The following is a 15,892-nucleotide window of genomic DNA, read 5'->3' on the forward strand; positions in this document are numbered from 1 at the left end:
GGTTGAGAGTCCGCCTGCCGATGCAGGGGACACGGGTTCGTGCCCCGGTCCGGGAAGATCCCACATGCCGCGGAGCAGCTGGGCCCGTGAGCCATGGCCGCTGAGCCTGCACGTCCGGAGCCTGTGCTCCGCAACGGGAGAGGCCACAACAGTGAGAGGCCCGCGTACCGCAAAAAAAAAAAAAAAAAAAGAAGCAGGAGTGAAAGGCAGTTGAGACCAGGGGAGAGCGACTCCCCCTCTTCCCTCCCGCCCAGCAAGCAGTAAGCTACCCTGCCTTTTAACACTTTAGCTGTCCTGGCAAGGGCACCAGTACACGGGGTTCTGAAAGTGTCATCAGAGCTTCTGCTAGCGGAGTGGGTTTTGCTTCAAGGCGGGAAACAAGATGTTGAGAAGAGTTATTTGGGAAAAAATTTCAACTTAGAATTTCCTTTAACAAGCAGAGATGACAATGGGGAGAGGCAGGGGGGAGAAGAGCTGACCGTCAGGGCCCTCGTACCCCACTACAGAGGTGACTGTATGTTCCGGTTTGCCTGGAACGGTGCCAGCACCTTTATTCATAGCACACTCTCCAAAGTGTTGGCTTTGAATAACAGGTTTCACGCTTACCCTAATTATAGGTAAGTGTCATAAAATTTTAGGGCTTCCGGCTGGCTAAGCTGGGCCCAGGCAGAGCTGCCTGCTGACAGAGATGAAAGTGCCCTGGTCAAGAGTGTCAGAGGAGCTCACCAGCAAGAGAGCTGCCTTTCAGGACAGTGAGGTTCTGGTTCCTGAGGGCCAACTCTGCTCTCAGCAGTGTGTAATCTGTTGTGTGTGTGTGTGTGTGTGTGTGCACTCGTGTAAGCACACACTACAGCACCATGCAGGAGGCAGAGAACAGAGCCAGGAAGAGTGACAAGAAGAAGATATAAACGGAGAGGTGGGGGAGGCAAAGAGATCCAGACATAAGAAGACAAGATGTAAGAAAAGAGTGTGGCTTTCTCAGGCCAAGTGTTGCCACTTGTTTTTTATTCATTCGGTCAACCATTAATTCATAACAGAAGACTGAGGCATGGGAAATACCTGGGTCCACAGAGTAAACACAGCCCCATCTATAGTTCCTAAGTTCTTCCATCCCACTGAGACTGCTGCGAAGGGGCAAGACCTGTGATGGGAAGTCTGCAAACAGAGGGTTGCAGGCTTCACAAGTATTCTAGAGAAGTTCCATTACCACAAAAATGAAGCCAACCAGACCCATACATCATCATATGGAAAGAGCTTACTGATGAGTTTAAGGGGCCTCTTTGTCGTCGTCAGGAAACAGATGATTTAAAATGAAATCAACAAACAATTTATCTGTAAGCTCGGGACCTGAAATACATTTTGACAATGTGTTGAAATGAAGGAGGGCAATGTTAAAATGACAGTGCAGTCATGTGGATGGCGGTGCTTACAGAGTCCAGAAATGACAAAATAAAGAGTAGGAATGAGGCGGTATTTCGCCAGTGCTGTCCAAGAAAGACACGCATGCCATCTGGCAAGCCTGAGAATGCTGGCGAGAAAGAAAAGAGGCTGTCAGGATGGTGAGTGTCCCTGGCCAGAAGGCCCTGCCCTTCAACAACGCTCTGTTCTGACTCCACGCCCTCCTTGAGAATCTGAATTTCAGGTAAATCTGAATTTCAGATAAACAATGAAGTTGTTGTTAGTACTTGGTGTTATTATGTTACTGTTTTTAATATTTAATCCCATGTTTATACATGCCTTCCTCATGCAGTATGTGGAACATACTCATACTACAAAATTATTCGTTGTTTATCTGTAATTAAAATTTAACTAGGGCTTCCCTGGTGGCACAGTGGTTAAGAATCCGCCTGCCAATGCAGGGAACATGGGTTCGAGCCCTAGTCCGGGAAGATCGCACATGCCACGGAGCAACTAAGCCCGTGCGCCACAACTACTGAGCCTGCGCTCTAGAGCCCGTGCTCCACAACAAGAGAAGCCACTGCAATGAGAAGCCCGCGCACCACAATGGAGAGTAGCCCCCGCTTGCCACAACCAGAGAAAGCCCGCGCACAGCAACGAAGACCCAACGCAGCCAAAAATAAAAATAAATAAAATTTAAAAATTTAACTGTGTGCCCTGTATTTTTATTTCTGGTCACCCTAGTGGGGCCTAAGGCATGAGATCTATGCCTGGGTGCCCTCTGAACCTAGAAGAGTGTCTTGTACATGGTAGATGCTCAGAAGATAGTTTGACTGCTTAAACTTGCTTAAATTAAAATGAACTGCTTCTAGAAAGCACTGAGAAACTGGAAAAGCAGGAAGTCACAACCAGCACTGTGTTCATCCATTCCAGAAATATTTATGAACCACTCACCACATGTCAGGAAACCTGCCTTTCAGAGGTCTTGGCTCCTATAGCTAGGCTAGTCTGATTTTCTAGCCTGCCTGCGTGGCATTTCATTTTAACGAGTTCCCTTTCCATCAATCACCTTGAGAGATTCTCATGCAGAGCAGGTTGTGGCAAGCAGGCCGGAAGGCAGGGTGGTCGTGAGACTCTGGGACGGGGACAGGGCGGGATTCTGAGGTCCCCGGAAATACCTTTGATAGCTTGCTGGACGTAGGCCGTCGTCCCGTCACTGAGGGTCACCGTCTGCAGCCCCAAGCTCTCCATGGCAAACTCCTGCTCGTACACTCAGACATGAAGTTGTCTTCTTCCCAGCACTGAGAGCCACAGCTGATGTCAGAGATTTCCTTTGGCGTCACAAATCTGAGAAAACGGACAGTGTCATATTATGAGCTGCACGGCTTCCTCCTGCCGCAAGGACACACAGTGACTGTGAAGGAGGCCAGCCAAGAAGAAAAAGAGGTGAATTCTTCAAAGTAGAGAACTATGTTGGTTTTTATTAAGAGAGTTCAAAATATACACACTTAAGAATTCTAAAGGTTGAGCATGCAAGAGAAGCATGCCAGACAAATTGTAAAGTAAGATTTCATTAAACAAAACCCACTTTTAAACTTGCTCCCCTTAGAAGGGAGCCCCACTGAAGGCAGGCGGCCAACCCCACTGCTGCTGGTTCTTTGCGACCATTCTGACATCTCTCCTGTGCTCAGATCTATCCATTCACCAGCCTTGTAAATATCACACAGGCATCACAAACAGCACAAGTCCCCAGCAGAACTCACAATGTTCCCCACCCCAAGAACTGTTCCACTCCCAGTATCCCCTGTCCCAGGGATGGCATGTCCAGCCACCCAGAATCAGTGGGGGTCATTCTTTTTTTTTTTTTCCTTTGGCCACATGGCTTGAGGGATCTTTGTTCCTGGACCAGGGATTGAACCCGGGCCCTCAGACTGAAAGCACTGAGTCCTAACCACTGGACCACCAGGGAATTCCCAGTAGGGTCATTCTTGATTCCTCCTTTTTCCTCAGAAGTCTAGGTACACCACCATCTTACATCATACACAAAAATTAACTCAAAATGGATTAAAGAATTGAATGTAAGACCTGACACCATAAAACTCCTAGAAGAAAACATGGGTGGTAAGTTCCGTGACATCAGTCCTGGAATGATTTTTTCGGATTTGTCACCAAAGCAAAGGAAACAAAGGCAAAAATAAACAAATGGGACTAAAAAGCTAAAAAGCTTCTGCACAGCAAAGGAAACAATCAACAAAATGAAAAGGCAACCTATTAAATGGGAGAAAATATTTGCAAATCATGTATCTGGTAAGGGGTTAATATGCAAAATATACAAAGAATTCATATAACTCAACAGCAAAAAGCCAAACCATCCAGCTGAAAAATAGGCAGATGATCTGAAAAGACATCTTTCCGAAGAAGATATATAAATGGCCAAAAGGTACATGAAAAGATGTTCAACATCCCTCATTACCAGTGAAATGCAAATCAAAACTACAATGAGATATCACCTCACACCTGTCAGAATGTCTATTACCAAAAAGACAAGAAAAAGCAAGTGTTGGCAAGGATGTGGAGAAAAGGGAACCCTTGTGTGCTATTCATGGGAATGTAAATTGATGTAGCCACTATGGAAAACAGTATGGAGGGTCCTCAAAAAATTAAAAATTTGATCCATGAATTCCATTTCTGGGTATTTGTCCAAAGAAAACAAAAAACTTAACTTGAAAAGATATATGCACCTCCATGTTCATTGCAGCGTTATTTACAATAGCCAAGACATGGAAACAACCTAAGTGTCCACTGACAGGTGAATGGCTAAGGAAGTTGTCACACTTACTCACTCACACACACACACACACACACACACACAATGGAATATTATTCAGCCACAACAAAGAATGGAATCTTGCCATTTTGACAACATGGATGTACATTGAGGAAGGACATTATGCTAAGTGAAATAAGTCAGGCAGAGAAAAAACAAACACTATGATCTCACTTACATGTGGAGTCTTAAAAAAGAAAATCTAATGGATTCATAGATACAGAGAACAGATTGGTAATTGCCAGAGGCAGGGGTTGGGGGTAGGTAAAATGAGCAAAGGGAGTGAAAAGGTACAAACTTCCAGTTATAAAATAAGTCCTGGGGGATGTAATGTACAGCATGATGACTACAGTTAATAATACTGTAATGCACATTTGAAAGTTGCTAAGAGAACGGATGTTAATTAGACTTACTGTGGTGATCATTTCACAATATATACAGATATCGAATCATGTTATACACCTGAAACGAATGTAATGTTGTATGTCAATTATACCTCAATTAAAAAAATTAAAAGATAGACAAAAAAGTCTAGGTACCTAATTTCAGATGAGTATCACCTTGCACCTCTTGACTAATGTAAGAGCCTCCTAACATATGTCCTCAATAAATTGTTGCCTGTTTCCTATTCATTTTGTAATACTGTGTCAGAATGTCTATGTACAGATCTAAATCTACCACTTCCTTGATTAAAACTCTTCAGTGGCTTCCTATCACCCTAAGAATTCATTCTCCTTTGCAGGCAAGGCTGGTCCCCTTATAAGTCCCTGCAGCCCTGGCTACTACCTCTTCCTGGCACTCACAATCCTGGAGTCACCTACTTCAGTACTTATCACTACCTCTTTAACACATGTTGCCTATACAAGACTTTGGGCTCCAGCCTGGCTCCTGGTTCACTGTGGGCTCTCCACAATTCCTTGTTCAGTGACTTACCAGGTCCTTGTGCCAGGAGGGAAGTGCTGGAGTGTCCTACTGGCAGCACTTGCTCTGCGTCTGCCGTAGTACAGAGTGTACTAGAGCCTCTGCTCTAGGCTCAGGGGTTAAGATTCTCTTTGCCACCCATCCATAGAATTCTCCTGGACCTGGAGTCTGGACTTCCTGCTTGATTCTCACTACCTGCCAGCTGATCTCAATCAGCGCTGCCCAAACTGTCTTCACATCAGGGCACCCAGAGAGAAGGATATTTGTATGTCACACTTTGGATGCTGCTGCTTGAAGCCAGGAGCAACCAGCTGGGGCTTTGGCAGCCCGAAGGGCTGAGTGGATCAGTATTTTGACAAGGCTATAGCCCAGTTGTGACACAATGGTTGGGATACTCTACCCTAGACTTGGCATCTTTATTCATTCATTCTGTCCACAAACATTTACTGAATGGGCTAAGCTCTGGGGATAGCAATACTACTACCACTAATAGTGAATACTGCTGGAGAGCTAACCATGTACTAGGCATTTACATATAGTAACTCGTTTAATCCCCAAAATGGTCCTTTAATTAAATACTATTATTATCCTTATTTTACAGTTGAGGGAGTTGAAGCCCAAGCCATTAACTTGTTCAAGGTTGCACAGCTAATAAATGGAAGAAGAGGATTTGAATCCAGGCCATCTGGCACCAGAGTGGGCTCTTAAGTAATCTACTCTGCTGCAGAGGTTTTTAGCTGGAGTTTATGAACCCTGAAGCCACCTGGTAAAACTTTTATGGTGTGTGAGCTTGTACGTTTTTCTGAAGAGGGGAGAGTCCATGACTGTCATCTGAATCTTACAGGGATTAAAGGAGGTAAAGAACCACTGGCCTAGGAATTCCCACATCTGACTCCTCTTCTTTGGTCTACTAGGATCCTGGCAGTGACCCCAATGTTGCCCAGGGTCCTGATAACCCCCACATGGTCCCTATTTCATGAAAGCTCTGGTCCTGGCCTCTTTTCATCTGCTCCAGGACCTTCAACTTTCATTCTCTTGATCAGGGAGAGAAGTTCTTTTGGGAACCTGTTTTCATATAAACAGCATTGTGTCAGAAATAAGAATACACCTGAGAGACCTAGGTCGGAAAACAAAGCAGACTGTAGGTTGAAAAGGGATTACAAAATGGCCTCAGATCTTTATGGCTGGGCCCTGTGACTGCTGAAGCAATGGTTGGTTTGATTTAGCTCATCTGTATTCTATTGAGACTTTCTGAGGAAAATCTGTGCCATGGTTAAAAACACAGGCTCTGGTGTCAGCCTTGGTTCTAATCCAGACTTTACCTCTTTGACGCTGTGTACCCTTGGAAACTAACTGAACCTCTCTGAAACTTAGATGCTACTTCTAAAAAATGAGGATAATAGTGGCGCCTTCTTCAAACGTTGCTGTAAGGATGAAATGAGTTCACATATGTCAGCATTTAGCACAGTGATGGCACACAGGAAGTACTCGAGAAATTCTGGCTCTGAGGAAGAGGATGGAAGAGGAACCTAAAGGGATATGCTTTTGAAGCAATGGGTATTTCTAAAACAGCCAAGAGTACTGGCAACAGCTCGGGACCAGAAGTCTGCAGAAAGGCTTTTAACCTCGATTCTATCTTCTGTGACTGCCTCTTAATCTGTAAAATAAAGTGTTGGTCCAAATGACCCTAAAATCCTTTCCATTGTTCGTGCTAATAACACTTATCAAATATATAGTCCTTAATATGTGTCAGCTGCTGTTCAAAGCACTTTACCTATATTAACTCTTTTAATCTTAAAAATAATGCTATGAGGAAGTAGGTACACTATCCCCATTTTACAGATGAGGTGACTGAGGCTTAGAGGTGGAGTAATTTGTCCAAGGTCCCAGAACTAGTTAGTGCTGAAGCCAGGATCAAAGCCAGGCTGGCTGGCCGCAGAGTCCATACCTCTCAATACCCGGTGCATTTCTTCCTTTTGCTAATCCACCGTGACACAACATCAGCTCTCAAAACGCTTGAATACTGGTTGTTTAGCTTTCATCTCACCCACTGCAACTTAAAACCACTTCTTCTCGACCTGGCCACATGGAAAGAGGGAAGAGCTGGTAGCCACATTTCCCAAAATAACTCAAAGAAATAACTCTTTTAGACTCAAAGAAAACAAATCTCCACTCTTTTACATGTTCTCACGTCCAGGCTAAATACAGTTTTCCTCCTTAAGCCTCATAATATACACCTTTAAAACAGTCTACTCTTGCCCTCCTCCCTTTCCCTGACCTCTGAAGCTGCTTTCCGACAGAGCCTGACGGCAGGTGAGGAGAAGGTGCTTCCCGGCTGCCAGGCATGTACAAGTGTCTAATTGCCATTTTTCTCCCTTTCTTTTGTTAAATGATGAATCCTCCTGTGCCGGTACTAAACCAACAACAGTGACACTGGCAGAGCCAAAGAGAGGCTTGTGACTGCCTCAGGATGGCTGGGTCTGAGCAGTTCCCGCCTGTACTTGACATTTCAGATTCATAACTCCCGTGGCCCTCTGAGAAAGAGGAGGGGGAGCGGGGGAACAGGGGCAACTGCTATGTTTTCTCCTTGGAGGGTGTAAGTTATACCAGATCCCTAATGACCTGAGCTGGGTACAGGGGAGAGCCAGTCTGGCGGAAAGGGGGGAGTGGGGAATAAGAGCATGACAAAAGGTAGGGATGAAAAGGGAGACGGACACTCCCAGAATTAGCAGCAAGCCCAATTCCTGTTTGTTGCATTTTTAAATGAACTTAACCTACTGTTTGCTCTGATGCAGGAAACAACCCTATGGCTTCATAATATATAAATGTGTTTCCTACTGTAAACATAAATTTTAATTACCAGTGAGATAACATTTAGAAAAACTTTCTAGACACATAGAATCTTTAGGTCTCTCTATGAAAAAAGATGTGCTTAAATTGCCTCCCCAAAGCAGAAAAATAAGAGAATTGACAGATGGGAAACGAAAGAGTAGCCACGTATTTGTGCTTCTCCACTTTGTCATGGTTTAGATCTAATCTGATCCACACCCAGGCTGGGCTTCGCCTTGACTACAGGCACCTGTTCACTAGTCTATCATTTTCTGCTAACCTGAACTCCCTGGTCGTTTGGAGCAAGGCTTTATGTACTCTGCCTCAGCCAGCCCAGAGGGCAACTGTATTGAGAAGCCAAAAAAGAGAAAAACAGAACATTTGCTTGGAGAGAGAAGAATGCTCAACTTTGAAAAAAAAATGACAATTTTCACTCAGATAATTCTTCATTTGGAAATATAGAAAACTTCTCAGAGGGGACAAAGCGACATTAGGTTGGGAGGGATGAAGGCTGAGGGAGTCAAGTGGCAAACTAATTAGAACGGGATTTGGAAGAGCTGTAGTAAAATGTTTTCAGTATTTGTGATTATAGAAGAAGACTTCAATGCACACACAAAAAGCCTAGTGAAACAGGCTTGGTTCTGTGGGTTTCCAAACACTAAAGAGAAAACAGGAAATTAATAACAGAAACATATTTAAAACATCAGCTAAACACCTCTTTCCAAAAGGCACAAAGATGTTAAAAGCCCAAAGTACTTTTTAGTATGGTTCTTATTTGGCTACTACAATTTTATAGGTTTGAATTAGGCACAGAAAAGGGAGTATTTAGGCAAAGTGGATTATTTTCAATTCCAAAAGGGCAATGAAAATGCATACTCCTTTACTGCAGAATGGCATTCATTTAAACTAAAACAGATAACTTAAAAATCTAATTTTCGGCCAAATGTTTAAGTGAATTTTAACACCTTAGTTTGTAAACATTCAACAGAGCAATCATGGGGGAGTTTCAAACCCACCTTTAGTCCATGAAAAGAAAAGTGCAGAATAAAGGCAATTTGGAAGGGTTACCCTAAGGATATCACTTTACATCAACAAGCAAATTAATACAGATATGGTGAGGTTACATCTCAATTGTTTCTGGAATTCAGCTTGGGATCACTGCTGGCTTGAGAAGGGCTATTTGAAAACGAAACACTCCTTCAGCCTCAGGAGGAACTGGATCATCACGGTTATTTAGACACGTCATGTTATTTAAAACATCACCCTGGGACAAAAAGGTTCCATTTATATTACCAGTTCATCAAAATGGAACAACATCCAGATCTCAACCAGGATAAGCAGGGAGTTCTGGACTTTTGAAGCATAAGAAAATCAAGTCAAAAAGAAGAGTTGGCTTAAAAAAACCCTCGACGGGGTCTTCCCTGGTGGTGCAGTGGTTGAGAGTCCACCTGCCGATGCAGGGGACGCTCGGGTTCGTGCCCCAGTCCGGGAGGATCCCACATGCCGCGGAGCGGCTAGGCCCGTAAGCCATGGCCGCTGAGCCTGCGCGTCCGGAGCCCATGCTCCGCAGCGGGAGAGGCCATGGCAGTGAGAGGCCCACGTACCGCAAAAAAAAAAAAAAAAAAAACCTCGACATTAGGGGAAAATACTAAAGAAATAAAACATAACACATGATATTAAAAACACATATAACTGATAGATAACTAATAAGGACCTACTGTATAACACAGGGAACTCTACTCAATACTCTGTAATAACCTATATGGGAAAAGAATCTAAAAAAGAGTGGATATATGTATATGTATGACTGATTCACTTTGCTGTACAGCAGAAACTAATACAATATTGTAAATCAACTATACTCCAATATAAATTTTTAAAAAAACACATGTAACTGAACTGTACACTTAAAAATGGTTAAGATGGCAAATTTTATGTTCTGTGTATTTTACCACAATAGAAGAAAAAACTAGGTAGAAAAGAAAACCACATGCAGACACTTACAAACCTCCAAAAACATTATCAAATTCCCACTGGACAAATAAGGCTACAATATGAATTCACATAAGCAAAAAACACTAATATTAAAAAAAAGTTTAATTAGTAATTAAAGAACAAGAAAGAATAATCATGACGATATTATACTTATCAAATTACCAAAAATCAAAGTAACAGTACTCACATCCAACAGACAATGAGATATCACTACACACCTATTACAGGAGCCAAAATTCAAAACACTGACAACACCAAATGCTGGTGGGAATGCAAAATGGCAGAGTAAAACGGTATTCTGCAAGACAGGCAGTTTCTTACAAAGCTAAACATATTCTTACCATAAAATCCAGAAATCCTATTCTTAGGTATTTACCCAAATGAGTTGAAAACTTATGTCCACAGGAAAACTTGCACATGGATGTTTATAGTAGCTTTATTCATAATTGCCCCAAACTGGAAGCAATCAAGATGCCTTTCAATAAACAAATTGTGGTACATTCATACTATGGAATATTATTCAGCAATAAAAAGAGCTATTAAGTCACGAAAAGACATGGAGGAACCTTAAAATGCATTTTGCTAAATCAAAGAAGCCAATCTGAAAAGGTTACATATAGTATCATTCCAACTATATGATGTTCTGGAAAAGGAAAAACTATAGAGACAGTGGAAAGATCAGTGGTTGCCAAGGGTGTAGGGCGAGGGGAGGAGGGATGAACAGGTGGAGCATAGGTCATTTTTAGAGCAGTGAAACTATTCTACATAAATCTATAATGGTGGATAACTGACATCATACGTTTGTCAAAACCCATAGAATGTACAACACAAAGAGTGAACCATAATTGTAAACTATGGACTTTAATTAATAATAATGCCTCAACATTGGTTTATCAATTGTAGCACATATACTACACCAATGTAAGATGTTAGCAGGGGAAACTGGGAACTGGGGGCGGGGGGTTGGGGAAGAAGGGAGTATATGGGAACTCTCTGTACTTTCTGTTCAGTTTTTCTGCAAACCTAAAACTGCTCTAAGAAACAGTCTATTAATTACAAAAAAAAAAAAATTTGAACCATCAGTGTTGGCAAGGCCAGGAGAGGCGGGCGCAAGCGTGCATTGCTAATGGCACTATAGGGGCTCCAGGTTCTCCAGAGAACAATCTGTCAATGCTTAACCCCACCAGGAAAGGTTCAGGATCTGAGATCTAATCATCTCATCTTCATAATTCATCCCACGAAAAGAATGGACAGAAAACAAGAGCTACTTGCACAGAATGCTTGTTTAAACGTTTCAGACAAGAACCACAAAGACCATCTGGATTAGTGGAGGAGGGTTAACAAATCAACGCTAAGTGAAAAAAGACGAGGCTGAACACTCATCCAGCTCCACCTCGCAGAAACCTAAACTCCAAGTGAGAAGAGGGCAGAAGAGGCCAAAATGAAATGAACAGTAGTACTAAAAGGAGGGGGTATAATCTTAAAAAAAAAAAAAAAAAAAGTCGCTGAAATGAAAAGATACCAGCATTGAGCTGAGAGGCAGCTCTACAGTGGACACTAAACCCATCTGCTTGGTTGCCCAGTTCCGTCCTCTGGGAGTTCTCCTTTACTCTCCCCACAGCCTTCCTATGATTGATACTACTGGCATCTCATCCCTCCTTGGTTCTGCAAAGACAGATACCTATTCTTCCTCTAATTTATGCCAATTTAAGTACTGAGGTAGGGAACTTCTTCCTCTAGGATTTTTTCTTCCTTTCTTCTCTTATAACCACCAGAGGTCCAGTTACTCTTTAAAATATATTATTGTGGTATTCTTCAAACTGGGCTGTGTGGTGCTTTGTGTGTCTTGTGGAATAGAGTGTCACAGTGGGGCCCCATGATTCAGTATCCTATGTTGAAGGTAGTCTGTATATTCTTAACTCAAAGCAATGTCCCTGTGTGACTTCCCTGGCTGTCCAGTGGTTAAGGCGCCACACTGCCACTGCAGGGGGTGCGGGTTTGATCGCTGGTCGGGGAATTAGGATCCCTCATGCCACGCTGCGGCCAAAAAAAAAGGAAAAAGCAATGTCCCTGCGGCTGTGGGGAAACAGGCACAGTCCTACATTGCTGGTGGGAGTATTCATTGGTATAAGCTCTATGTCGGGCAATTTGGCAGTTATCAATCAAAATTACAAATGTACACACCATCTGACCCAGCAACTTCATGTCTAGTCTACAGGTAGACGTACATGTGTGAAAAATGGCAAACGTCCAAGGTTATTCATGGCATCCCTGCATGTAATAATAGCAAAAAAATTCCAAACAGCATAAATGTCTATCAATATAGAACTTCCTTATTATGTAGACGTAAATAAATGAGGATGTTCCTTACATACTGACATGGAAGATCTCCAAAATATATTGAATAAAAATTCCAAGGTACAAAACAGTGCCTTTTGTATGCTGCCACTGCCATAAAAAAATCTATGGAAAGACAGTGAAGCAATTACTAACCAAGGTGGAAGGATAACTGAGTGACGGGCACAGCGATGGAAGGGTGACTTTTCACTGCATATCTTTCACACTTACAAAAAAAATTTTAAGCCCTGTGAATGTGTTACCTATGTAAAATAAATAAATAAAAATATAAGAATAAAAGAATAAAGTCTAAAAGCAAGCTTTGCACTCCTTGTGTTGGCTAGAGGAATATCTATGATTCTCCCCTAACAAGGCATGGCTACTCCAGGGCTGACAGGATAGATTCCATGATGTACCAGTTTGTAGCAAAACCACATCTGAAAACTCAGCTTTCCAATTCATGGATTCCATTCTCACGTATCAGATGGAAACCTGATCAAGCTGAGCATGAAGCAACGGCAAATCTACACAGGAGCTGAGGACATACTGGCTCCCCAGCCTGGTATGTCCCCAGGCTGGTCAAGAGGGTGGGTCTGGCTGAAGTGGCAGATGAGCAGGGGCTGCTTTTCTCCCTCACTGCTTCTGTGGCTTTGGGACAGTACCTCCTAGATTGAAAGGATGATCTTCTCAGACAGAGAGAACTTTGGTCTTAGGTACCCCTGCCACACCTTCTACATCTAAGGCTTGGGTCAGTTCTACAATCTCAAGGAGCTCCCAGGTCCTTAAGCTTATCTTAACTGCATGGGTCTCATGCTTTATCAGCTCTCCCAAAGCAGCAGGGACTTCCAACAAGTGAAAAGTTATGCAGTGAGAAACAGTACCAGGCTAACAAGTTACATCTGGGCTTCTCTGAGATGAACCATTACGGAAGGCAAGCGTTAACCAGGAAGCAGTAGAAGAAGCGCTCTGACTTCCAGCTGGTGTCAGTCTAATACACTGAAGCTCTGAAACATCCCAGATCTTTCTGAACTGTAAGTGAGGAGCCCAAGTAGGCCCTGCACTTCAAGCAGCAAAACAGAGACATAGGATTTGTGAGACTCTCACACGGACACTCACATTTCCATACCTTGATTGATAGCTGCCAGGGCAAGAGGCATCTGAGGTTTTGTCAGTAGCTTAAGGCCACCAGTTAAAGATAATGGCTTCAGGGCTTCCCTGGTGGTGCAGTGGTTCCTGCCAATGCAGGGGACATGGGGTTCGAGCCCTGGTCCAGGAAGATCCCGCATGCCACGGAGCAACTAAGCCCATGCGCCACAACTACTAAGCCTGTGCTCTAGAGCCCGTGAGCCTCAACTACTGAAGCCCGCGAGTCACAACTACTGAAGTCTGCACGCCTAGAGCCCATGCTCCGCAACAAGGAGCCACTGCAATGAGAAGCCTGCGCACCACAAGGAAGAGTAGCCCCAGCTCGCCACAACTAGAGAAAGCCCGTGCGTAGCAACGAAGACCCAACACAGCCAAAAATAATAAATAAATAAAATAAATTTATTTTTAAAAAAAGATAATGGATTCAGCTGCACTTGGATTTGTAGCTCAGTTGTTCTTTTGGTTTTTTTTTTTATTACTCACCAGAACAAAATTTTCCCATTCTGTTAAGTGAAAGATGCTAGTTACATATCCGGTGAGTGACCGGATCATTAAGATGGGCTATATCTCGTATTTTATAAATTAATTAATTAATTTATTTTTGACCGCGCTGCACGGCATACAGGATGTGGGATCTTAGTTCCCCGACCAGGGATTGAACCTGTGCCCCCTACAGTGGAAGTGCACAGTCCTAACCACTGGACCGCCAGGGAATTCCCTATATCTTGTATTCTTGTTTAGCTGGTCAGAGACTCTCCTTAAAATATAAGCATCAACATCTAAATGACACAAGGATTAGACGTCTGTGCTTCCAGATGCAGTGAAGGGATTACTCTGCCAGGTTTTTTTTTCCCTTAAACTCAACTTTCTTGGGGTGAAAATCACACATCCTACTTTCTGTTAAACTGATTATAATTTAAGTTCCTGGAGAGCATGCATTTCAGCTTAATCAGCACCAAACAAAGAATGTGTCCACAGATACTAAATGAATAATACTACTAGGTCACATAACTAACTAAACTCTTTAGCTCAAATTTGAATCCTAAATCAACCCTACTTATTGTGAATTAGATCTAATTGAGACCAGATTTGAAACCCTTCATCTAGGGACTTCCCTGGCGGTCCAGTGGCTAAGACTCTGTGCTTCTAATGCAGGGGGCGCAGGTTCGATCCCTGGTTGGGGAACTAAGATCACACCTGCTTCGTAGTGCGGCCAAAAAAAAGAAAGAAACCCTTCATCTGCTACAGAACTATAAGCTCCCTAAGAGAAGTTCCTGGCAGAGGAGTAAATGCTGAGTGCAAGAATGAAGGAGCGTGGGGGACTTCCCTGGTGGAGCAGTGGTTAACACTCCACGCTCCCAATGCAGGTGGCCTGGGTTCGACCCCTGGTCAGGGAAGTAGGTCCCTCATGCATGCTGCAACTAAGAGTTCACCTGCCACAATTAAGGAGCCCACAAGCCGCAACTAAGGAGCCCGTGTGCCGCAACTAAGACTCAGCACAACCAAATAAATATTAAAAAGAACGAAGGAGGGAAGGAACTGAGTCCCACCACCCCAGCTCTTCCTCCAGCCCTAGCTAGGATGCCCACTTTTTCCTCACTTGGATTACCATCTTGCCTCATCTCCGACATCCACGTAGTTTCCTCCCAGACCCAGGTCAAGAACAAGCTTTCCCTGGCCAACACCACACCAGACCATCAGACTCCAGCCTACTCCCTCTATATTCAGAAGTGAAGCTACACCAGGAGGCTCGTCTGTAGTGTTCCACGAGGGCACGGATGCATCTCTCTGTCATCGGACCCTGAGTCCAGTGCCCAGAACATGGCAGGCACTAACTGGGTATTGCTTTAGCAAAGGAAGGGAGGCCTCTTACCACCAACGCCACTACACAGTGTAGAGCTCAGCAGTTTCCAACATCCTCTCAGATATACGTACAGTTATATTATCTCCCTTGCTCTACGCACTACTTCATTGACTCTCACACAGGAGGAGCTGAGAAGACAACGCATTTCTAGTCTAAAGCTGCCATTTTGCAGATGAAGAAACAGGCCAGAGCTGCCAGAGGAGTCTGAAAGGATCACAGAGCTACCTGGTGGCAGAGCCGGGTCTCACACCTGAGCCGCTAGTGTTCTTCCCACCATACCCCTTTGTCTCTTGCCCAGTAATAGTGTTCTTTCAGTTCCCAGGAGGGCAGAAATTGACTAGCAAGTCTAACAGACTTGTACATCCAGCTTCTTATTTAACATCTTCACGTCCAGAAACATCTCAAACTTGACATATTCAAAAGTGAATTCCTTATCTCCCCTTCCTACAATGTATCCTTCTTCCAGGCTCCCCCATTTCAGTAAATGCGAACTCCATCCTTAAATTGCTCAGGCCAAAAATGAGGGAGCCATCCTCAACTTCTCTATTTCTTTTATATGCCACTTCCAATCCATC

At 43.6% G+C, this 15,892-nt stretch overlaps 1 protein-coding gene across 4 annotated transcripts in view; it reads right to left on the reverse strand.

Annotated features, from left to right (window-relative positions):
- Window positions 1-15,892, reverse strand: part of ZNF76 (zinc finger protein 76) — a 32,279-nt gene that overhangs the window by 10,878 nt on the left and 5,509 nt on the right. For all 4 annotated transcript variants that reach the window (XM_029243687.1, XM_029243683.1, XM_029243685.1 and 1 more), the window contains exon 2: window positions 2,577-2,745. In XM_029243687.1, coding sequence (XP_029099520.1) covers window positions 2,577-2,649 — 73 coding nt within the window. In that variant the 5' untranslated portion in view covers window positions 2,650-2,745. The remainder of the gene's footprint in view (window positions 1-2,576; window positions 2,746-15,892) is intronic.

Source organism: Monodon monoceros, unplaced genomic scaffold (assembly GCF_005190385.1).
Source record: "Monodon monoceros isolate NGI ecotype Baffin Bay Population unplaced genomic scaffold, NGI_Narwhal_1 Super_Scaffold_3, whole genome shotgun sequence".
NCBI classification, from domain to species: domain Eukaryota; kingdom Metazoa; phylum Chordata; class Mammalia; order Artiodactyla; family Monodontidae; genus Monodon; species Monodon monoceros.